This window comes from Mus caroli, chromosome 2 (assembly GCF_900094665.2).
Source record: "Mus caroli chromosome 2, CAROLI_EIJ_v1.1, whole genome shotgun sequence".
Lineage (NCBI taxonomy): Eukaryota > Metazoa > Chordata > Mammalia > Rodentia > Muridae > Mus > Mus caroli.
In genome coordinates this window covers 44,652,185-44,678,090 of record NC_034571.1, presented here as the reverse complement: position 1 = coordinate 44,678,090, position 25,906 = coordinate 44,652,185, and the positions used below count along the sequence as shown (strand labels likewise).

General features: G+C 37.9%; 1 protein-coding gene across 6 annotated transcripts in view; it reads right to left on the bottom strand.

Moving 5' to 3' along the window:
• Mbd5 (methyl-CpG binding domain protein 5) overlaps positions 1-25,906 on the bottom strand; it is a 358,857-nt gene that overhangs the window by 22,080 nt on the left and 310,871 nt on the right. For 5 of the 6 annotated variants that reach the window (XM_029474046.1, XM_021182635.2, XM_029474045.1 and 2 more), the window contains 3 exons: positions 20,551-21,567; positions 18,829-19,040; positions 13,513-14,721 (listed from right to left, as the gene is read on the bottom strand). In XM_029474046.1, coding sequence (XP_029329906.1) covers positions 13,513-14,721; positions 18,829-19,040; positions 20,551-21,567 — 2,438 coding nt within the window. The remainder of the gene's footprint in view (positions 1-13,512; positions 14,722-18,828; positions 19,041-20,550; positions 21,568-25,906) is intronic. The other variant, XM_029474049.1, reaches the window with a different exon arrangement.

The following is a 25,906-nucleotide window of genomic DNA, read 5'->3' as shown; positions in this document are numbered from 1 at the left end:
AGAGACAAAGTTTGGAGCTAAGAAGAAAAGATGGACCATCCAGAGACTACCCTACCTGGGGATCCATCCCATAATCAGCCACTTAACGCAGACACTATTGCATACGCCAGCAAGATTTTGCTGAAAGGACCCTGATATAGCTGTCTCTTGGGAGGCTATGTCAGTGCCTGGAAAACACAGAAGTGGATGCTCACAGTCAGCTATTGAATGGAACACAGGGCCCCTAGTGGAGGAGCTAGAGAAGGTACCCAAGGAGCTGAAGGGGTCTGCAATCCTATAGGTGGAACAACAATATGAACTAACCAGTGCCCCCAGAGCTCGTGTCTCTAGCTGCATATGTAGCAGAAGATGGCCTAGTCGGCCATGATTGGGAAGAGAGGCCCCATGGTCTTGCAATCTTTATATGCCTCAGTACAGGGGAACGCCAGGGCCAAGAAGTGGGAGTGGGTGGGTAGGAGAGCAGGGTGTGGGGAAGGTTATAGGGAACTTTCAGGATAGCATTTGAAATGTAATAAAAGAAAATATCTAATAAAAAATTTAAAAATAAGAAAAAGAAAATATTATATTGAGATAGCCTAGAACCAGGAAGACAAATGTTGCATATTTTCATTCATACATGGACCTTAGCCTTGAATCTTTTGATTTGTGTTTAAGTTGGAGCAGAATCTAGAATTCTAGAAAGGAACAAGTAATGGGAAGGTGAAAGAAAGACTTTAAGGATAAGGACTAGTAGAACATAGGTTACATGAAGAATAAAGAGGGAGATTGAAAAGGAAGCTTAAACAGAGAGAGGAATGGGAGTATAAAACAAAGTAGGGGATGGGAGATAGAGAAACAATTTTAAGGTATAGGGGAATTTCCCCTATTTGACTGGCTGATAAAGTCAACAGGAAGCCAATCACTGGGTGAAGATATGGAGGCAGAGTCTTCCAAGCAGAACAGGAAGAGAAGGGGAGAAGAGAAGGGTCTGATGAAATGGAGGACAAAGGGAGAAGGAGATGAAGATGGAGCTGACCCACGTGGCCTGGAAGAGCCGCAAGTCGCTAGAGATTTTATATATGGGCAATAGAGTAGCATAGGCTACATTTGCCCAATCTAGGTGTGCAGCTTGTATTTATATCAATTGAGTTTTGTGTTCTTTGGGCAGGCATTTTGGGGTTGGAGATTTATTGTTATATATACTGGGCTTGTATATTATAAGTCTCTAGTGTTTTCATTTCAAGGAGCTAAGGGGAGCTGAATGACAGCTTCAGGCATTTCAAGAAAGACTGGTTTGGTCAGCTTAGCAAGCAGAGACAAGGAGCTAGCTTGAGAGTGGGCTTTTGACTGGAACAGCTTGGCAGCAGGCTGGCCACAGGAACCAGGGCAAGATGGTTGGTCGCTTGGGGCTGGCCATGGAGGTGAGAGAGACTGCCGATGGTGGTACATAGTTGTGATTAGCATGGATAGTTTTTTTAAAAAACTACATGCTACAAGAAGTTTGTTTCAAAAAAAAAAACATGAATACCTACTATTTTATAAACTTCACATATAAGTTCATAGAAATGCATCTAATTGTGATTATTCACTAATGGGAAAATGTTCTTTCCAGAAGCCATAGATTGCCCAACAAAATGCCTTTGCCAAGTATTGGATACTTCTTTTCCAATTGTTGGTCAGGAGTGCCCTGGAGTCAGTATAGGATCTTGGTTGCCCACCAATAACTCAATGATTGTTGAAGATGATCCACATTTTGGTCATAGGACATGGAGAAATCAAGATGGTGCTAAACAGGAAGCTTCCTGCCTTGACTAATTTTGTTGTAGCAGAAGGTACTGTGTAGACTTCTGGTGAGAAAGCCATCAACAATCTTACCTAGCTGTGAATCCTGTGAGATGTGATGAGCGAGTCGAGAATATCCATGGCAACAGTGGCATGAATGCTATGGGGGTAACCAAACACTTTCTAATAGGATTTAAGAACTGTTCCAAAGAAGGGAACACATGCCTTTTTCTGTACATCTGTTCAAGAATCCAGGTCTCAAGGTGAATTTACCCCTATTATTTTTCTAATCTGACATGATTATCAAACTCTCCTCTAAATTTGTATGTCTCTCTCTCTCTCCGTTAGTCTATGGACAAATGATGGAGCATCATCCATATCACAGATTTCATAACTGAGATGAGACATCTGTCTTCAAGCATCCCATCTCATTTCTAGCATGTCTTGGGATTCTGGGCTAATGAGGAATTCTGTGTGTAGAGTTAGAAGGCCAAGGTTTGAATTTGACTGAATAGCCTGTGACTCGCATCTTTACCAATGCCTTTTCTCTGAGCTTCAGTTCTCTCCCCTGTAAAGTGGGGGTAAGGATGTACATCATGATCAGTTACTGAGATCTAAAAAGAACATTGATATAAAGTCACTTTACAAACACCAAAGTATTCTTTCCCCAAATGCTATTGTATGTGATGTTATTTTTAGTAGAACATTATAAAAACCTTTCAACAGTTTGTTATATATTTACATCAATTTATATTTTAAAATACTCACATAGTATATCTGAAGAATAATGAAGTTATTTAAATTTTTGAGGTGGCCTAAAGTTTAGTATATGAATCCACAACTATTATTTGTTGACAGAATAAATTAATACATGAAAAAGAAAAATATTAAATAGTAACAGTACAGGCAATATGCAGTGCTAGTTAAAGTCTGGGAAACACAGATCTGAACTAATATACAAATACGAAGTGTCCATTAGCTACTATAAAATTATTAAATAGAAACACTGAAGATACCAGTAAATATTTAACAATAACATCTTTTAACTGAAAAATACCACTAACTTAAAAGAATACTATTTCAGTACTTTGGAGATAACTGAAATTTGTTGATAAGTAATAACTTTTTAGTATTAAAAGTTGATTTATTTATGATTAGAAGGATAAAAATAATTCCCCAGCGTAGAGCAGATGAAAAACTTCTTCAGAAATCCTGGCATTTTCAGTGTGCCAACCAGCCCATCACCACCATCCTATCCAGGGACACTCTCAACAGCACTTTGGCAGCCACTTCCATTCTACTGGAATACTTAAGAATTTTTTACAGAATTGCTAAGTGTTACAAAATTATTAAGAAATAGTAAATCCTTCAATGTGATATGAAGCACCGTATTATGCCACCATATATGAATAGAAAAACAAAACAAAACAAACAAACAAAAAAAAAAACGTTTGGGGCAAACTTGAATTTCTGGAAAAAATGTGTCACAGAAGCATGGGTTAGAGTCGCCTGAGAATTGAGATTTCATTTGCTGCTGTCTAGACAGATGTTGCTCTAAAGCTTGGGGACTGCCATCTACATTAATCTCAGTTATCAGTTTGTGGAGGGAACAAACCTCTGATTCTAGTTTAATCTTGCTTAAGGGAACAAAAGGTTACCACAGTTAAAGTTTATAGCCGTACCTAGCTTTTTGACCAGTTTAATATTTTTCTTGATATTCATATCTTTGGACTGATCTAGTTCTTCATTCTTATTATCTTTCGAATTTGGATTAGGGCCTGACTTTTTTGGTCTGGATTTTATCTTTCTTATTACTTCCAATATGATTCTGCTTCATTTCTAAGAAGATTCTGGTACCAGCAGAACATTGGTTACCTTAACACTAGTCAAAATGTAGCCCAAAGAATGTGACCGTGAAGAAAAATACTCATTTCCAAAAGTGGTTAGAAAGATAAAGAAAAAGTGAATGCACGAGGAACATGTTGGACACAGGATCACAGTACTACAGACTACAGATTAGCTACCATGTGTAATCAAGTACACAAAGAACACTCTTTAAATAAAATGCTAAAACATTGCAGGAGAGTATATCACCCAGACTAGGTTCCCTGGTGCAACTTAAGTTTATATCCCTGGAACATAGACACAGCCATTTTTGGTTATGTACCACACTCTCAAAAATCTGTGTATGTGATGATGCTGAACTGAAAAACAGAAACCATGGTGCCTCTAAATGAGTCAGTTTTAACAAGGAGGGGGTTGGTCTCTTTAATCAACCAACCAGAGAGCCATCTTTATCACTATCACTGCAAATACACGTAAAAAGAGTCAAAGTGTGAATTTAAGAAGGGCACTTCCACACACTGATGCTTTCTGTAGAAGTTTTTCTGGTAATTAACAAGTGTCTCCCTATCTGTCTTACAATAAATGTTTCTTGGAAAAGAAACATTTTTTTTGAGCTCTTTTGTTAAAAAGTCTCTTTTAAGTTTTAGAATATACACAAAAGCCCCAATGAAATATGAAGAACAAAGAGATAACATTGAAAACAGTGAAAAGATTTATTCATGCAAAATAAGAATTTTATGCTTTGATTATTAGTGAGTAGCAATCTTTTAAGAGTAGTTTGCATGATCAAAAGTGGCAGATGACACCTATCTATCCAAAATAGTATAACATATAGATTTTTAAAGCACAAAATCAAAAACATACAGAAAATAAGTGACCCAATTAAAAATGGACTAATATATTGGAATAAAGACTTTTCAAAACAAATATGGATGGTTAATAAATATGTTAACAATTGTTCAACATCATTAGAAAAAGGAAATGCAAATTCAATCCATTTTCAGTCTCTACTCACAAATAACTAGGAAATCAGACCAGCATATATGTCCATCAACTAAGGAATGGATATTGAAAATGAGGTACACATGCACAATGGGATTTTTATTTAGTCACAAATAAAAATAAACATAAGAAACCTGAAAGTAAATAGATAGAGCTTGAAAAAATTATGTCAAGTGAGTCCAGGAAAACAAATGTCATGTGTTCTTCTTCACTTGTGGATCTTAGTTTTCCAATCTCTAAATTTGCATGTTTAACTTGGAGTGACTGCAGAAGCCAGGAAGCTAGAAAGAAGCTATGGGGAGAGGCGTGTATAAGGGAGGGTGAAGGTAGAGCTAAGAATATGGAAACAGAAGAGAGAATACTAAGGATAGAAAGTTAGCGGAAAGGTTATGTGGGTGGTATACAGGAAAAGATGGGGCAGAGGTAAAGTCAACCAAAATGGAAGACATTTGAAAAAGTTGTATTCAGACCAGCTAGTTACCAAACTAAAGAAAATCTACTTTATCCAGCAAAACTTGCTGCTGGAGAGATGGCTTTGTGGTTAAGGGCATTTGCTGCACTTGCAGAGGACCCAGGTTGAATTTGCAACACCCATGTGGTTGCTTAAAACCAGTTATAACTCCAGTTTCAGGGAATACAATGCCTTGTTTAGACCTCCATAGGCACCAGAAGATACTCATGTGGTACAAATACACACACATGTAGGCAAAACCACTGATTAAACATAACATAAGATCTTAATATCATAAAAAACAAAGAAAAAAAGAAAGGAAGAAAGAAAGAAAGAAAGAAAGAAAGAAAGAAAGAAAGAAAGAAAGAAAGAGAGAAAGAAAGAGAGAAAGGAAGAAAAAGAAAAGAAAAGATGAAGAGAAATGATAAAATAATTGGGCCTTTTGTTCCTCGAGATTCAACGTGACAAGACTCATGCCCAGCTCTGCAGCAGACAATCTGTATGGTCTCCCTTTACTCTCTAACCCCACCCCCAATGTATCACAAAGCCCTTCTCCTCCAACCTTCCTGCTCCCAATTTATCCCACGGTCTCAAACTCCAACACCAGCAGAAATTCACCGGGACTATACCTGCCTATCAGGCCAGGTAAGTCAACTGAACACCTTCATCATTTCCTCCTCCCTTCCAAATCCAATCTCCCAGTCTCATCCCAAACTCCTTAACAGAACACCAGCTGCACCTCTCCCCCATCTGTGGATCCCCACAGAGGGACTACTAATTATTCCCCTCCCCCTACTCCTAGTTTTATCCCACTCCTCAACCCCAGCAGGCACCCCTGCTACCAAGTGCAGCTCCTGGCAGGGAGACAAGTAGACTGCCAGGGGATCCACACTCTCTTTCTGCTCCTCCAGGTCTAAGCCTCAGGCAGCCACAACAGTCTCCTAAAGTCCAGGGAGGAAGGAGAAACTAAGGAACAAAGCACTCACCCAAAAGAGACAAAACTAGATATCACCACCCAGAACTATTATAGTCATTCCAATCCTAGATGCCTGGATTAAGCTGCATATCAACAACAAAAGGGCAGAAAGCTTACAAACTCATGGAAACTGAACAGTTCTCTGCTGAATGATAAATGGATAAAGACAGAAATAAAGAATGAAATACTTTCTAGAATTCAATGAAAATGAGTACAGGCCATACTCAAACTTATGGGACCCAACAAAAGCAGTTCTAAGAGGCAAGTTCATAGCACTAAGTGCCTACATTTAAAAAAAAAAAAAAAAGAAGCTCAATATCACACCTGAAAGACTAAAAAGAAGAAATTACACTCAAAAGGAGTAGGTGGCAAGAAAAAAACCAAACTCAGGGCTGAATTCAATAAAATAGAAATAAAGAGAGCAATTCAAAGAGCCAATGAGGCAAAGAGTTGATGTTTTGAGAAAATCATAAGATCAGCAAACTCTTATACAAATTAACTAAGAGAGAGAGAGAGAGAGAGAGAGAGAGAGAGAGAGAGAATATCCAAATTAATAAAATCAGAGATGAAAAGGAAAATGTAATAACAGCCACCAAGGAAATTCAAAGAATCATTAGGTCATGTTTTAAAAATCTGCACTCCACAAAACTGGAAAGTCTAAAAGAAATTTATAATTTGATAGGTACTATCTATCAAAGTCAAATCAAGATCAAATAAATAACCTATGTCCCCTAGTGAAATAAAAGCAGTCATCAAAAGTCTCCCAACTAAGAGAAAGCTCAGGGCCAGGTGGCTTTAGAACAGAATTCTACAAGACTTTCAAATTATTCTCCTCAAATTAGTCCATAAAATATGAACAGAAGGAACATTAGCCAATTCATTGTATGAGGCTACAGTTACCCTGATACCCAAACAAAGACAACAAAGAAAACAAAGAAAGGAAATTACAGATCAATTTCCCTTATGAATATACACACAAAAATACTCAAAAAAATACTAACAAACCAAATGCAACAGCACATCCAAAAGGTCGTTCACCGTGATCAAGTGTGCTTCATCCCAGAGATGCAAGGATGCTTCAATATATGAAAATCAGTACATACAATTCACTATATAAACAAATTGAAAGAAAAAAGCCACATAATCATCTCATTAGAGGATATTATTAAATTAACTCCCCAAATCAGTAGCTTTCTACAATACAAATGACAAAGGGACTGAGAAAGAAATCAAGGAAATGACACCTTTCATAATAGTCCCAAATAATATGAAATATAGTTGTGTAACTCTAACCAAGAAAGTGAAAGACTTGTATGACAGAAACTTCAAGTCTTTGAAGAAAGAAATGAAAGATATGAAAAGATGGAAAGATCTCCCTCTCCCATGCTCATGGATTGGTAGGATTAATATAGTAAAGATGGCTATACTATGAAAAGCAAATCTACAGATTCAAGGCAATTCTTATCAAAACTCCAACACAATTCTGCACAGACAAGTCTCAGCTTCATATGGAAATAGAGAAAAAACACACTACTGCTAAAACAATCCTGAACAATAAAAGAACTGCGGAAGGTCTCACCGTTCCTGATTGAAGTTATACTACAAAGCTACAATGATAAAAACAGAGGATAAAGTGGGGAATAGTCTTGAACACATTGGCACAGAAAAAAAAAAAACTTTCTGAACAGAACACTGCTAATGCAGGTTCTAAGATCAACAATTAATAAATGTGACCTCATGAAACAGAAAAAGCGTTGCATGCAAAAGACACAATTGTTAAGGCAAAGTGGCAGCCTACAGAATGTGAAGAGATTTTTTTTTTCTCTTTAACCAACTCCACATAGGATAAAGGGCTAATATCCAGAAAATTTAAAGAATTCAAGAAACTTGGTATAAAATATAAATAACCCAATTTAAAAATGGGATACAGATCTAAACAGAATTCTTAAGTAGAGCAAACTTGAATGGCTAAGAAACACTCACGGAAGCATTCAACATCCTTAGCCATCAGGGAAATGCAAATCAAAACTATTTTGCAATTCTTTCTTACACTTGTCATAAAGGCTAAGATCAATAATACAAGTGACAGCTCGTGCTGGCAAGGAAACTGGTACAGCCACTATGGAAACTAGTATGGTGGTTCCTAGGGAAGATGGGAATAAATCTGCCTCAGGACCCAGCTATGCCCATCACACCCACCTGTGAACCTCCCACATATGATGTACTCACTTTTGAAATGGTATCACAACAGTTATAGAGGTAATCAACCACCAGTCCCTAATTGGATTTGAGGCCACTCACTCCACAGGAGGGAACTTGTTCCTGGTACAATAAATTTGGCTAAAACTAAAACCAAAACCAAACCAAAACAAAGAAACATGGGATGGGGTTTGGGGAGGGTGAGTCAAAGGCTCTAGCTAAACTGCTGTTTAGCTAAACTGATGTAGTGTTAAACTGCCTTCTAAATATTTATGTTTATACTCCTAGACAAATGCTACGCGCAGCCTTAATCAGAGAATCACCTTGTTTGAATGCAGACACTCATGAGTGTAGAAGGTGTTGAGAACACGGGATAGTTTGAGTGCTCAATTGTAAATATAATATCATCTGGGCAAGACAAAAGAAATTCCAGTGTGATAATGAACCCACAATCATTGTGAATGCCTGAACTGGGTGTGCACAACAGGCCTGTCACAGTGGGTCGCAAGAGGAGCTGGGGGTAGTAGGGTGGGCGCTGGGGTGCCCAATCCATCACTGCTGAACTATTTGCTATGGATAGATTCAGAAAGAGGGGGAGTCTTTGCTTTTGGCTGTGAACCCACAGAGGACCCAATAGGCTTCAGTGGACAGTCTCAATACAATGGTCACACAGGTGATCCTGGTTAAACTAAATAGATCTCAAAGCAAACTCAAAAGTTATAGATCTAAGGAAAGTTGCTGGTGGGGAGGGAGGAACAAGGGAGATAAGAGGGGATGGGGAATAGAATAATTAAAATGCATTGTATACATATGAACGTGTCAAATTACTATTTGTGCTTCTTAAAAGTAAAATTATTAAAATGTGTACTTTATTTAAAAATTATTGAAATAATTACCCAAAGATAACCACATACCCTCACAATCTTAGCACAATGGTGGATGATACCTGTAATAACTGGATTAGCCATGTATGTTTCCAAGAATTCTCTAATGCTATGCCAAGATTCAAGGTGCATCTGTTATCTGGTCATGAGTATGTGTGTGTGTGTGTGTTTGTGTAATTCTGTCTCTCAGAACATACTGTTCATTATAAGTGAACAAAAGAAAAAAAATTGGAGCTTTCTGAGTAGTGTTAATACAAGGTACACACATCTTCCTGTGTTGCCACACACAGCAGCGGCCAACTTGGCTTCTTTCACACACTATTAAAAACCTCTACTGGGGGGAGGGAGAGATGGCTCAAAGGTTAAGAGCACTGACTTCTCTTCAGAGGTCCTGAGTTCCCAGCAACCACATGGTGGCTCACAACCATGATGTCTTTTTCTGGTGTGTCTAAAGACAGTTACAGTGTAGTCATATACATTAAATAAATAATTCTTTAAAAAAAAACAAACCTCTACTAGCTAATATTGTCAAGGGCTGGGGGCTGGGAGATAGAGGAAGGAAGTCTGAATTGGTAAGTTTTCAAAATAATTGAGAAACTACAGACTGTCAATTTCACTTAACAAAGAATTCTAAAATGTTGTTAGGCAGACCCCCTTCTTGAGATTAATTTACTAATTAACATTGAAAATGTAATTTGTATGCTATGTGATAACATTCATAAACCCATCACAAACTATTTTACTTGCTTAGTATATTCCATATGATTCTTTTATTTTCATCCTGGTGAGTAAATCTCTATATACAGATAATAAGCCAACAACAACAAAGATCTTCTACCTCAATTCAACAATGGTGGAGTTCAAATGAACTAATTGTCTTAAATAGGGGAACCAGGCTAATTTTTACTGGGGCTTCTTCTGTTTTGAGAACATACAGAAATCTCATTCAACTCTTGAAACACTATTAAGAGTAGGAACTACTGTTTCCACTAGAGGAGACCAAGCCCTTAGCGAATGATACACACACGCAGGTCTACTTAATTGTCTGGTAGTAAGCTCCTAACAGAATGTCCAAAGCGCCTTCTGCAACACTGTTTCTCATGGTCTCTTTAAGATGCAGCAACATTGTATCTTAACAAACTGTCTCAGAAACTAGGTCTATCTTATGCATTATCAGTCTTCTGCTACCTGCTACCCAGTACCAAACATTAAAATGCCTTTCTAATAGAATAAACTAAGCAAATTTTATTCCCTAGAATGATTGCACTCTACTAAAGTCAGCCATTGAACAATACCAGAGTTCTAATCTATACTGAAGACTGCTCTGTATAACTGGGAGACAAAAGAGGCAAACAGTTTGGTTTTAAATAGTAGTCTGTGATCCTGCTATTATTTATTTTCCTAACTTGCATGATTCTAGAAAGAATTGCTAGTGGCTGCTAAGAACAAAGAGTGTAAAAGAAAAAAAATGTGGGATGGGGTTGGTGGGATAACAAATCTATTTTACAAATGAGTTAACAGGTTTTATCTGGTAGGATCTGACAGGATCTTGGATTAATTTACTTTGTTGAACATACAAATAGCATCAAAGACAAAGGCTAGGAAGGCTTAACATGACAACATGTAAGACAGCTGTTTGGCTTACTATCGAGGTAAACACCAGGAGAAATGGCCTTGCAGCGGCTCAGAGGAACTAATAAGGTTTACTGTAATAAACCTAGGCTTATATAAAGTGTTGACCACCCATCACTACACAGAAGGAAGTGTATAGTTTTTACTTTTTAAAAACAGAAGCCTGCTTCTTAGCATTCAAGGCTTTATCCCATATTGCGAGGGATCCTATGTAAATAAAACTCATTATCATAATTAGTTCACTTTGATCAAAGGACAAATTTAAAAACTGTCCTATTAGGTATCTTTTTCGAATAACAGATCATACTTTGCTGTACTAAGGTCCTGAATATATTTTAATCTTTCCATAATGATAGGGGTCATTAATACACCACACAAAGGCTTGAATTCTGACTGTCTTCTTTGAGTCTTCTTGGGTCTCACAAAAATGAGAAAAGTGAGCATTATTCAATAAGATGAGGAAGCCTTTTCTCGGTTTTGTGAAATACACATAAAAATAAGTGCAGCAAAATAAGTACGTTGCTTTTTTACAAACAAAAGTGATATGGGTCTTGCAAAAACGATGTTTAAAAAAATGCTAAGTAGCCTAGAGCTTTCACTGCTGTTGTGCCTTGCTTTCAAAGTTACTTATGACGTGTCTCTGTATGAGTGTGTGTGTGTAAAGGTCAGGAGATCACTTGGAGAGTTCAGTTCCCTCCTCTCAGCATGTGGCTCCTAGGAATCTAGTTCAGGTGGTCATGCTTGGCAGTCAACACCTTTCTTTCCCTGCTACTCCATTTTGTTAGTGCTGTAACTTGCTTTTTAGTGATAGGCAAATATTTTATGTATTATCATCAATATTTCAATAGATATTTTAGTTTTCACATAATGTATGCTTTAATTTATATATTTTGAATTACTAAAAATACTTTTCATGTGTCTTGATAACAAAGTTTTAACTTGAGAAATCAATATTCTAATGTCAATGAAGGGAAAAAATAATTCCCCCCTCCAAGATTTCATGTTCTACTGTAGGAAGAATCTGGTTTTTAAAATGAAAATAAATTGTTGTTTTAAATGTAGCAACAAAATGGTTTTTAAAGTCATCTAGAGATCAGGAGGGCATGAAGTGACTTAGCAGGTGAAATGCTTGAGTTTACATCTACATATAAAAGCCAGGCAGGTGTGGTGGCCCACAGGGAAAAAGGGCTGTGCCAGACTAGTTGAAACAAAGAAGCTAGGGGTAGTGAAGGACCCAGAGACTGAGGAAGACACTTGGCAACCACCAGGGACCTCTAGGATCTCCACAGGCACACATATATATGTGTATATGTACCCATACATATGTGCCTACATAATGCAAAAACGTATGCATACCATACAGACTTAAACAAACAAACAACACATGCTTTTATCATGTGAGGGTACACAATGGCATCTAGAAGCAGACTCAGGCAAGAACAACGTTTGGAGGAGGGTCATAATCTTTCTTTAGTTGTATATTTTTATAAAATGGTACCTGAACAGCTTTGGTTCATTTGCACAGAAATTGTAAAGCAGTTTAGCGAGTCGCTCTTGGATTTGTAGCAGTTTCATTTATAAGCAGCCCAACTTTGCTGTTTCTAATTATCTTTTGAATAAACTGTCAAAAATATTTAGGTTTATCAACTTAACAGATGCTTGGCTGGCCTCAGAGAGTATTAAGAATAAAATGTTTTGTGAACTGCAGTATGGAATTCATTTTCTTATCAAAAGTAGAAACACCAGGCTCAAAGTGTATCATGACAAGTATATACTAGGTATTATAAGCAAGGGTTTGAAGACCTCCTGGCCTCATGATGAAAGACAGTCCTTTTATTGTGCTGGCAAAAATGTTCCTAGTTTCCTGCCATTAAATCTAAGTGCCAGCTTAAGTCTGAGCAGAGCTGAATTGCTTTGCACAACGCCCTCTTTATGAGAACAGTGTATACCTGTAAGAGAGATTCTTATTAGCTAAGAAGATGAGAAATTCTGTTTCTTTATATGAGGGAATTGGGCATGATTTTCTCCTTCTTATCCAGTAAAAAATGTTTCTATTTAAGTTAAACCTTCTGCATGCTTCTTGCAGCCAATTTTACCAATTGTAAGGGAGGTCAGAAACCCCTATTTATTTCTTCTATCTCAGATGGTAGTTCATGGAGACATTTTCATTTAATTTATATGGTCAGACTGTGTTAAGTAGACACAGACTATTGATATAAACATTTCCACATGTTATAAAGACCCAGAACTTCCTCTGAAAATAATTCAGGTGTAACTGGCTGCTTTCTGTAATGGCTGTAGCTCCACCCAGATTTTACCAATGCCCTTCCTCTGGATGTCACATGTAAACTGGTACAGGAGAGCTGTCTGTTGGCAGACCTTGCTACCTGGGAGCAACCCTTCCTCTGCCATGTTTCTCCCACTCACTGACACTTGTCTTCCTCTATTTATGGAGTAAATGGCTACATAAATACAGAGAAGGCAGGCAGAGTTGACAGAATTCTAGACATTTGGTTTCGTGTTAGGGGCACCCTGAGCCTAGTGGGTCTATAAGTTTTTCATAACTCACCCCTTGGCAATATGACACTTTGGTGACTATAACCATCCCCTCTTCATTTTATGTTCCAGAAGCTTGTGAGACCTCAATGAGTCATGAAGAATCTTAAAATCAAATCCAAAGAATCCAAAGTGATGATAACAAAAAAGAACAATTGATATTTGAACAGAGGTTAGTATTTGACAATGGATAAAGATTGGTATACCTTCCCTTCCTCGGGGCTTTGTTGGCATGAATTGTGAACGTCGTCTTCTCTTATGAATTTTCCAGGCCAGGAAGTCAGTCCTTTGATTTGGCCCCAGACCAAGTCGCCAACGTTGAACGTCCTTGGTCTATAGTGTATCAACTCATGTGAGGAGGGGGAGTCTGGATTCCGTAGGTCGTCTTCACTACTAATGCTTTTAGCATCTGAGGGACTAGGCACACACCCATTAATGCTTTTGGCATTAAAGTCTCCATTGTAATGGATGTAGTCTTTGACCAGAGAACTTTCCAAACTATTTGAAGAACCCGGAGACTGCCCCTCTAGGACTAGGTCTTGTTTTGCAGTGCCTAGCAGCTCTCCAAAGCCCCGACTCTGACGAGGTCTGTTTCCATTAATGTGTGTACATCTCTCCACAGTACTCTCTAGTCTCTCTTTAAAACTCATCATAGTTCTTTTGTAATTATTATACCTGAAATTTTCCTCCAGAATCTTATCACTTTGACAGTTTCTTGGTGGTAACAGTATCGGGTGCTGTTCCCCAGCTAGAAATGGCAGTGTAGAGACATTGTTGGGCCTTTCATGGCAAGGACTACTGTGGATATGGCCTGGATGATCTAAAAACTCTTCATACTTCCACCTGTTGCGCTCCCCTCTGGGACTTTGCTCCCCATCCCACTGTTTTCTGGATGTGTGGCAGCTCGCTGACTTGAAACACTCAAACCCGTCTCCTTCGCTGGAGTTCTTCCCATGGTCTATGTTCTTGGGTAGCCGTGCCCCTCTTGCATTCCTCAGCCTGCCATCATGATCCACTCCTCCCATGTTCCGCCCGTGGATGACAGCGCTCACAGCACTGGACAGATTTAATGGGTCACCAATGGAGGCAGTGAAGGCACTCATGGCGCTCAGGGCTGGGATAGGGCTGATTTGAGTCGTGCTGTTGACAGCAGTGGTGATGACAACCTGCATTCCTTTGCTGGCTGCATCCACAACTGCTTTGTAAATGGCATCTACGGAGGCATCTCCTTGGCCACCCATAACAAGGCCGTCCTTCATAGGCTGACCAAGAGACGGGTCAATCCTTGGCTGCAGCTCACAAGGTGTATCTTGGAAATGTGGAAGTGCAAGGTTTGGGTTCTCAGGAAGTGCTGTGAGCCCAGGCTGAGTGCTTATTCTTTTATTTAGAAGAGCTGCATCTCCTTGCATCCTCACCTTAAATAAGTAGAGGAAGGAAAGAGAGAGGGAGGGAGAGAGGGAGGTAAATAGAGGGAGAGAGAGCAAAGGAGAGAGAGGGAAAGAGAGAGAGAGAGAGAGAGAGAGAGAGAGAGAGAGAGAGAGAGAGAGAGAGAGAGAGAGANGAGAGAGAGAGAGAGAGAGAGAGAGAGAGAGAGAGAGAGAGAGAGAACGAGAGAGAGAGAGAAGAGAAAAATGTAAAGACCTTAAAAATATTATAATTTAAAGATTCACCAAAAGATAAACAAGGAAGTACAAAGAACAAGAATAAAAATGAAAGGAAAAAAATCATTCTGTATAGAAAACCTCACACATTGACTGTATTTTTATATTTGGGTAAATTTTTTTTTAGTTGAAGTAGTTCAACAGATCTTTTAAACTTATCATTGCCAAATGTTTTCTAGAAAAATTAAACTTGAGGTAGTTGGACACAAGGTGTTTCCATGTGTTTGCTCAATGGTCTTACAGGCACTTGAAACTTAAGATTGATAACTAATTTAACTAAGTTAAATAAAGATAAGATAAAGTAAATTCCTTTTCTAACAATGAATTACTTTGATATGACATTACACATGCTAACTTTTATTTATATTTATTTTGTGTATACAATGTGTGTGGGCACACATGTCATGGTGCATGTGTGGAGATCAGAGGACAATTTTCTGGAGCTATTTTTTTCTTCTCACCTTTATGTGACCTGGGGGTTGAATTCAGGTTGCCAGGCTTGTGAGAAAAGAGCCTTTATCCTGTTATGGTTTGTACATGCTTAGCCCAGGAAGTGGCACTATTAGAAGGTGTGGCCCTGTCGGAGCAGGTGTGGCCTTGTTGGAGTAGGTATGTCACTGTGGGTGTGGGCTTTAAGACCCTCATCCTAGCTGCCTGGAAGCAAGTACTCTGCTAGCAGCCTTCAGATGAAGATGTAGAACTCTCTGCATCTCCTGCACCATGCTTGCCTGGATGCTGCCATGTTCCTCCAGTGAAGATAATGGACTGAACCTCTGAACCTGTAAGCCAGCCCCAATTAAATGTTGTCCTTATGGAGTTGCCTTGGTCATGGTATCTGTTTCATAGCAGTAAAACCCTAACTAAGACACCCTCTTAGTCATCTCACTAACCAGACAGGATATTTGTTGAAGTCTTTAGACTGGGTATTAATTCCTACTCTTCGTTCTTATCAGACCATTTCCCGAGATGCATCCTCATGCTGCCAGAAAGGACAATGGTTGTCTATAGAGTGACTATCAGTTAGGAAAAGGCAAGGGGAAGGGATGTCTATATAGGAAGCATTAATGAAGTTTGGAAAAAAATTTTGTGGCTTCTCTAATTTTGCAAACACTGTATAAGAAATACTGTGACAGATTTTAGGTCTAATATAATCATTAGTTATCAATCTTAATTTCTACTCATCTCTGGCCAATAGACCACTCCCCTCTGGTCTCTACTTACTTTCTTACTAAACCAGCACCTAGGATCAAATGGCACATCACCCACTCTTTTGCTACTACCCCTCCCCTTGTCTGGACTTGCCAAATAAAATCTAAACCTTAGATCATTTTAAATTCTGGTTTTGTCTACATCCACAGGAAGGTAAAGTATTTTATGAATAGATATTTATGTTTTCCAACCTGGCCTGTTGCTGCTCCTTCAGTCCTGTGGCCTTCCAGTCAGGAATCATTTTCCCCACAACACTCTTTCTGTACTTCTTCAAGATGATTGCCATATCATTTCCTACCCTATTCTTGGTAGATAGCCCTACTTACCAGAGAAAATGAAGCTCGTGGTAAGATCTGTCACACTCCGGCAGTTCTTGATCCTTTTTTTTTTTTTAAAGATTTATTTATTTATTATATGTAAGTACACTGTAGCTGTCTTCAGACACTCCAGAAGAGNGCGCCAGATCTCATTACAGATGGTTGTGAGCCACCATGTGGTTGCTGGGATTTGAACTCTGGACCTTCGGAAGAGCAGTCGGGTGCTCTTACCCACTGAGCCATCTCACCAGCCCAGTTCTTGATCCTTAATAGCTTATATTTCTCATAAGTTATGCTTTGCTTACATTTTGTCCAGTTTTCCATCTGCTCTATGGAAGAAAGCTCTGTACTTCCCTTTCTTCATATTTACATTCATGTACTTTTTTGGCTCTTTATGTTTAGCATATGATATGTTCATGCCTCCCTACCTAGAAGGTCACTGCTCAACCCAGTGTACCCTCTGGAGCATTAACCCAGGCCTCCTGCTCTTCACAGTGTCAGTTTGGTTTTTGAAGCAATACCTCATTTTACAAGTCTCAATGTTCCATTTGTCATTCTGACCATTGCAATATGACCCTGCTTCTACCACTTCCCCAAACTGTATTCTCCTGGAGTTACTCTCATGTCCTAACAGCACAGCGAGCTGGCTGCAGGCTTTAGCTTGCTTTCTGGATGCTGTAGGTATGCACATCTTCCATTATGAATTAATTTATTACATATGTGTGGATATTTCATTCTAGGTGAAAGATGTGTTCATCACCATTCTTTACTAAACCAACACTTCTCTGTCTTACTCTATCTTACTTCCTTTCTCAGAAGAAAGAAAGAAGGGCTGTAGAGCACCCTGGCAGACCCTTAAACTATTAAAGCATGTAGCAATATCTAGTTTCTCTTCTCCATCCCTCCCTCCCTTTCCTTTCACGGTATGAGGAAATATACTGCACCACTCTTCTGCTAATACTATGGTGTTAGGATTTCGTAGTCTTGGAGGTCTCAGCATATTTGAGCGAATAAGACTACCTAATCTTTTAAGCTTATAGATAGATGGATATAATGTAATAAAATTATTTTCTGATTCATCAATACCTTAGAGCCTCTTAATTTCTGACTCATGTTGTAATGAATGCTCTGCTATGTGCTCTTCTATTCACATGTGAAGATGTCTCGTAAGTCAAACATATGTGAATTAAATGTCTGGGCTAGAGAACAGATATGTGTTTAGACACACATATACACATATATACAAATATGCTTAAGAACTTGATAAACTACCAAATTATCTTCCAAAAGAAATGAGCGAGGCTGGATATATAGCTCAGTGGTAGAGCATTTCCACAGCTTGTACACGGCCTCACTTAGGTTTGAACTCTATCAAAAAGAACAAAAAAGCTAATAAAGCTTAACCAGAATCCATATGGAGCAACAATAAAATCAAAGTGCTGACTCCTTTATACCTTTACCAGCAGTGCATGCCATCAATGGGGAATACACAGTAATGGACATATTGGTTATTCTTTTCATGGTATATTAATAATTAATATTTCATTTCCTGTGAACTCTCTGTTTATAATTATTCATTATTTTCTAGTCAAGTATCCTTTCCTTCTTGATTTATAGGAAGTACATTAATATGAAGGGTGTCCATATATGGCATGCATTATGTATATATTTCCTGACATTTGATACTTCTATAACTTTGATCATATAGAAATTAATATTTTTGTATTAGTTACATATTTTTCTTTTAACCTAATGGTTTTATATCTTGCTTAACTAGCTTCCTCTGTTTTATTATTTATAGTCTGTGGTGGTGCATGTCTGTAAGTCCAGCATAAGGGAGTCTGAGGAAGAGGGTGCAAATTCAAGACTTGGACTACATAGTGAGCCCCCCTTTTGTTTGTTTTTTTAAAGTGTTACATCTTTAAAAAAATATTGTATATTTCTTTTTTACACTCATATAACATAACTCTTTCTATATAATCTTTAGCATATTAGTCACCTTTGTAGAAGTAGTTGACCATGTGGCCTAAATCAGGAGGAGAGGGTAGTGGAAGCTAACATGGAAGAAAGTGTATATTAATTATGAGAGTAATGTGTACACAAGGCACAAAAGGGCATAAGAGGGTAACACTATTAGTTTTCACTCACAATTCCAAAAAGACTACTGCCTTATACAAAATAAAATTATTTTTTCAGAAAGGACTGGAATGTTTAACAATAGTCAATATTAAGAAATAACTGTCAATAGGCTCTAAAGGGTACTTTTTCATTCCTTCTCTATTTCAATAGAACCAGACATTGTTTCCAGCTAAAGTCATGTGTGGAAGGAAAGTACCTGGAAGTTCTGAAACAGACAAGCCATGGGGTTATTGTTAGCTGGGCAAGGGACTGTGGGTTGTCCTTGGAAGGCCTGGAGATTCTGGTGTCCCTGGAGAAGGTGTTGCTGCGGCTGCTGATTTGGAGGAAACATCTGATTGCTGTTTAGCAGCGACTGTAGATGAGTCAGTTGATGGTTATTCAATGAATTGTTTATGGATGGTATATCACCTACAGTTTTGAAAAACATAAAATATAAGTAAACGTGCTTCTTCAGAGAACTAACTTATGGTTGTCTTTGCACCTGATAATTTCTGAAACAAAAACTGAAAGCTCAGCTTCATGGGAAAATTGGTCTTTTTTTTTTTTTATCAGCCTTACTTAGTTGTAAGTAAAGAATAGCTTTAGCATTTAGTTTTATCTGTAAGGTCAGCCTTTTATTTTATACTACATAAAAATTGCTTAGTCATTAATGTTAAACTTCAGAGTTAAGTGTCCCTATGTTTATTTTTATTAGAACACCTACAATTAAAGGTTGAAAATTTTCCTTAGCAATTACTTAGCAGTAAATAGTTGAGCAGATGATGATAAAGAGTGGGTATGATATAGTCTCATTTATAAAAAAAACAATCAGCTTTAAGTCATAATCATCAATAAATGCCACCAATTAAATTAAATGCTTATTTTTGAAATACTCATTTTGTTGCTCAGTTAAATGTTAGTCAGCTAAAATTAAAACTGTAAACCCAACAATACAAAAGAATTCACTGCTACAGCTGTTATGAAGAGTTTTAAATCAATGATGTCAATGGATAGCATTAGTAACTGATACATAGTTAAAATTTAGAATTGTCTTAAGTTGTTTAAATTCTTTTGGGAACAATTTTGTAACCTGAGCCTGTATGTTTATTATGATTTTTTTTTTGGCTAACTATATTTTAGGTCTAGACAAAACTAATAGCACTGCAGTATAATTATAAAAGTTTCCATAAAGTAATGCACATAATTAGCTCTGCAGCGCATCAAGATGCTCTTGACAACACCATGTACTCTTGCTTCTATTTCTGGGTTTCGCGGGCACTTCCTATCTATCCTTCTCCCTGGTGTTACCTGCACCCACCATTATAAGTACTTGACATTATTTTCAACTTTTTCCTGATAAGCTGACCTATACAGAGGACTGTATTTATGGACAAATCCATTATTATAAAAATGATAATTCTGAGGAAACCTAGTATTATTTAGAGGGACATTTTCCTTTGTCTTGGGGGAAACCCCAGCTTGGGGTATTTTGATTTCTGGCCTTTTTAGTTTTGCTTCTCAGGGTTCACCTGGAAGTACTTCCTCCAATTGTCCCCACCCTAGTGCAGCTGCTCATACCAACCCTGTGATGCCACACCAACTAAAGTAGAAATGAAGGCTCTTTACAGGATGCAGACTGTACTTGGCTGAAGGGACTGGTAGGTAGGTTAGGTTCAGGTGGCATCAGAGTTAGAAGATAAGAGGAAGCAGATTACAATGGTATTTAGTAATGCTAGAATCAGAAAAGGAAAAAGCCATTTTTGATGTTTGTTTAGCTATAGTTTTGTGTGGGTGTTGTTATATTTAATTACTTAAATAAACTGTGACATAATGAAGACATTTTAAAAAAAATAGTGTGACAAAATGTAGTTTTAAAAAGGAGAATAGAGAATTAGAAAAACGTTTCTTAAAAAAAAATTTGTGAAAAAATTGAACTTACCAAGCAGACCTGTCCCCAGTAGAGGGTTAAGTAGCTGTGGCACCACAGAGTTACTGTTGAGTTTAGCTGGACCAGGTGGATTCCCAGCATTATTAGATATATTCAGCAATGTTTCTGCCATTGACACCACTGCTGTCCCACCAAGTGTTGAGACAGTCAGTGCTGCCACTGCTGATGATGTAGTGGTTGTGGTAGTGGTTGCCTGGGAGGAGGTTGCTATGGAAACCTCTGGATGAATAGCGGTGTTGGCCGATGCCGAGTTCAGGACACCTCCCAACAGCTGGGGATTCAAGGCCATTAATCCTGAGGCCCCAGTGACAGCTGGGAGGAGCAGGGGGTTAAAAGTAGTGTCACTGCCTGCTAAAGGGTTTCCCAGGGGGCTGCCTAAAAGGGTATCAGCTCGGCTGTTGTCTGACTGATTGCTTGGCAAACGGTCTGGTGGGGCTGTCATCTGTGTTAATAAGGGTAAAGGGGTATTTTGCTGTTGCAAAAGATCTGAGATGGTCAGATTGAAAGACGGCAGGGGAAGCATGGCAGCTGCTTGGGCTTGGTTCTGAAGCAGGGCTGCTAAGAGCTGAAAGTGAACAGGCTGTAATACCTGCCCATCCACATCACCGGAGAGAAAAGCTAAAGCAGCGTTTACATTCGGGTTGAGAAAACCTAAAGGGTGGAGGTTGATCTCAGACTTGCCTTCTCCTGCTGAAGGCTGGAGGATATTTAATAGATTCTGGTTTAGGAGATGCTGTTGATTCACTGGCAAAGAGATAGGTAGAGAACTGAGGAGGCTGGGGTTCAAGGGGTGTGGAAGATGGTTGTTTGAAGTGCTGTTGGATGGAAAATGAAGGGCATGCTCTTGGCCAACAAAAGGAAAGTCACTCCCAATGGGCAGCTGACTCTGCAGTGGGTTTCCAGCTGCGGTGGTGACTATGACACCATCTTGGAGAACAGATGTTGTCTTTGTGATGGCAGGGTGGTTGCTGCCAGCTATAGCTATGGAGGACGGCAGGCTTGAACCACCTACAATGAGAAAACAGAAACAGTTATTAGTTATGGACAGTTAGCAACATTACCCATAAAGCTTCCAGAGATACATTTCAGGTTGTTCTACTTACTTGACTGTAAAGAGATTAATTGTAACACAGATGATTTGACATCTGGTAATGGAACTTAAATTTGAAAACTAGTGTCTGACAACATTTGCTGAATAGCAAAGAGGTTTCTGTGCATAGCTCCACAAAGTGAAGATGGGCAAGGGTGGTAGAGTTAATCCACTCAGTTTGGTATGTTAAAAAAAAAAGAAAAGCTTCATTTCTTTCCCCCAAATTATACCTTTTGGTATACCTGTTTGTCTTATTTATAAGATTAGTAGTTTCTCTTAATGAACAAAACACATTTTCTTAAAACTATAATATACATGAAAACATAAATCAGCTAATAAAAGGTACCCAGTTAATAGAAAATATCAAATAACATTTTATTATATAGCTTTCTGGTCTTCTACACCAGTATGTATATATGAATTCAGGTACAGTCAGTCAGCCTCAGTCAGCCTCTCTCTCTCTCTCTCTCTCTCTCTCTCTCTCTCTCTCACACACACACACACACACACACAACCATGCATTTTGGAAACAAAACAATTATGCTATAATTTTGTAGCTTTTCATTTATCAATTTACTGTGAGCACTTTTCCCTGTGAATTTATATATACTGAATCATTTTAGTAGTTTCACGTATTACGACTTGGTAACCTAACCACCCTAAGACAATGATTGTTTTTTTGCAACACTTTGAAAATAATTGTTGGTGACACTTCAGTAAATATTCTTATTAATGTATCTTTTTAATTACCCACTTTTTTTGTTTTTTAAAGACAGGGTATCACTGTGTAGCCCTGGCTGACCTGGGACTCTTTATGCAGAACAAACTGGCTTGGAACTCATGGTCTTTGTCTCCCAAATGCTGGTACTAGGGTGTAAGCCACCACACTGGGCCACTCAAGTATCATCTAAGGATAAATTCTTGGACATGGAATCCCAGAGTCACAAAGCTTTCCACATGTATTGCCAAACTGTGCTCAAACGAAATAGAGGAATACACACCAAGTTTAAATTCCTTTAAGCTGTATAATAGTGCATATCTCTCACCAACACATTATCGCTATTCTTGACAGTGAAAAAGATAATAATTAACAATCTGTTGTTCTGATAGTATAAAAAGACGCTGCACTTAAATGCCCTGACATTAGACTAATATCCTTCCAAAATAGCACCCATATTCTTAAAACCCATAATAAATGTTAAACTTAAGATAACTTTATATTTAAAACATTTTAGTTGATGTATAATTACTATTATAATAATTATTAGTGGTTCTCAACCCAGGCTACACAACAGAATTACCTAGGGAAATGAAATAAAAATACAAAACAACAAAACTAAAGCTAGTATCTGGGCCCTAACGCAGACCAGCTGAAAATTCATCTCTAAGAGAACCACCTGGGGTATAATTGTCTTTAAAATCAACTCTGCTGATCCCCGTGCATATAGGGAAGGCAAGATAGGAAAGGTAAATCTAAATCTAAAAGCAACCCCTACCTCTGCTCTGCCTGACAACTTTTTTTTTTTTTTTCTTTTTTGAGCGGGGCAGATGATAGGTGGATAAAAGGTCTTCTTTCCATTAAGATATTGTTTTATATAGTACATTCATTGGACAAATGTTTTGTTTTCAACTATTTCACACATATATATGGTACTACTGTCACCAAAAATCTAAAGGAATTGAAAGTCATTTCTGTTGTGATGTGCCATCAGAATAACCTCATGTTACAATGTAAGCAACATTTTCCCCAAATATACAGAAATGTTTTCATAACTGTGGAATAGTAAAAATACAATATTGTTTTCATCAAATGGAATAATGTAAAAAAATTTTAATGTATATACTTTTTGGTTATATTTTAAAACTAAAACTATGTAGTATGTGAAGTGACCATATTTATTAAGCCACACTGATAAAGTTCAGCATTCATATTTTGATTTCTGTCATCACATATAAGCTCAGTGGTGAGCATTTTCTCAGATACCTTGCTACTGATTTGTGTGCACGGGTGCAGCATGCGTGCATGTGCATGCGGGTGTGTATGTAACAGGTGGTTAAACCTAAAGCCTCAAGTCCTAGAACTATACCACTGAGTTTTGTTATTTTTAAATAGGGTTTTTTTTTTCAAGTTGCCCAGATGGCCTCGAGTTTGTGATCCTCCTGCCTCAGCTCCATGACTACGAGGATTCTAGTTACATACCACCATACCTGGCTACTACTGAATTTTTCCTAAGGAAGTTTATTCCAAAGTGTTCATATAAAAAGTTTCATCATTGTGATGCTTGCTATGAGAATCAGAGATAGGTAAGGAGAGCTGGCCAGTTGGAAAGTCCATACACACTGCCATTATTCTTGGCATCGGCAGGATGGTGGTGGGGCAGCAATAGTGGCAAATCAAACCAGTACTGCCGACACCGCCTTTCAGAGTGATGCCAGTATAACGGTTTCTGTTTTCCCATCTGTCATAGTCTGATCTTTTAAAAAAAAGCTCTCAGTGTTTTATTTAAAGGCTGAGATTAAAAAGAAGGCTTTTTGAACATATATAAATATTTATGAAATATTATCATGAAATAATGACATGTTCACAAAGGTTAGAGTTAGAAGACATACAGAATGCTGAAGTAGGCATGTGGTATACAACTCTTTAAATATTAATTTGAATTTTTTTTCACAAAGCAATCAACACCTTAAATATTTCATTGGCTCCCCAAATTGCTATTTCCATACATACAATTCATCATTTGCATCTGGAGTCCGTGTGTTAGGTGAGCCAGTGAGTCTTATTTACTGGGACTCACTGTCACTGTCAAGTTTCTACCTGCTAAATTATAATGACAAGCTTAAATGTGGAGCTCACCATTCTTCTGACCCCATGCAGAGTATATTTCCAAAATATTTAGCATATATGTAGCAAGGCTTTGTAGATGGGTTTCCTTAGAGATTTTTTTTTATTACTTTAATTTGCCACTGAGAAGCATCCATATTTATGATTCAAGAAGTAGCCATTTGGGGATAACACTGTTTTAAAAGCTCTCCATCTAAATATTCTTGAGAAATTATAATAAAACACAGTCAGTATGAGTGTTTTTACCCTGACAATGAGAAAGGACAAATCCAAGCAGGATGCAGATCCAGACACACATGTAAATACAAATATATATTTTAATACAAATATATATTTTAATCTTCTCCAATTTCTAACAATTCAGTTCAACAAACAGGTACATTCTGCTGGAGAACAGGATTGAAATAGTGGTAAAGGTTTAAAAACCTTGCCATCCCCCCCACCCCCCAAATTCAGAGTTTAGGCAAAGTGGTAAATGCAGAAATCTGTATTCTTCCCCCATCTCGAATATAGGTAGGATTTTTAAATGTCTTTTTATGTATTAGCCAGGATGATGAGACTGCAATATGCTAAGGCTGGAACATCTATATAGACGTCTGCAACAAGGGGACAATTACAAAACTGGTGGTGTCTGAGAAAACTGCACAAACAAGAAAACTACAGTTTGATCAGGCATCTGAGGGATGTAAACAAGATAAAAAGTGCTTCAATGCAGAAGGTGATTCTTTTCCCTTAAATAAGAAAGTAAGGCAGATGATGGGGACTATGTCCTGAGTTTCACAAATACAGAAATATCTGAAATATGTGTATGGCTTTTATAGACCCTGACTCCCTCAGCCCATGGTTAAGCCTGCCAGTTTACACGAGCAGTAAATACATTTGAATAAATATTTTAAACCATTGAAATAGTATCATTTGTTCTCTCTCTCTGTATTTCAAAGACATCACAGTCATGACATGTGCTTGGATTAAAAAAACTGTTGGTTGGTATAATGAATCTACAGAGGCCCTAATATTTGTACTCATTTCCATAAGGGAGGTAACAATGTAGACATGAAGGTGAAAACTGACTTTCCAACTTACTGATCCAGTGCCAGGAGATGGAGACATCAGAAAGGAGGTGGCTTGAAGATGACAGATTACTTTAGAATGCTCTCAAGTTTCTCAAGAATTTAAGTTACCTCACAGCAGGAGACATTTACTTCAAAGGACAGTTGTAAGGTTATTCATTTATGTATGGAGTTACTCAAAGAGAAATCTGAATTTGCATGAATTTTTATATTAGGTTTCTATTTTGTATAGGAATTTTGAACCGTTATACAGAAAATGTGGTACATTTACACAATGGAGTACTACTCAGCTATTAAAAAGAATGAATTTATGAAATTCCTAGGCAAATGGATGGACCTGGA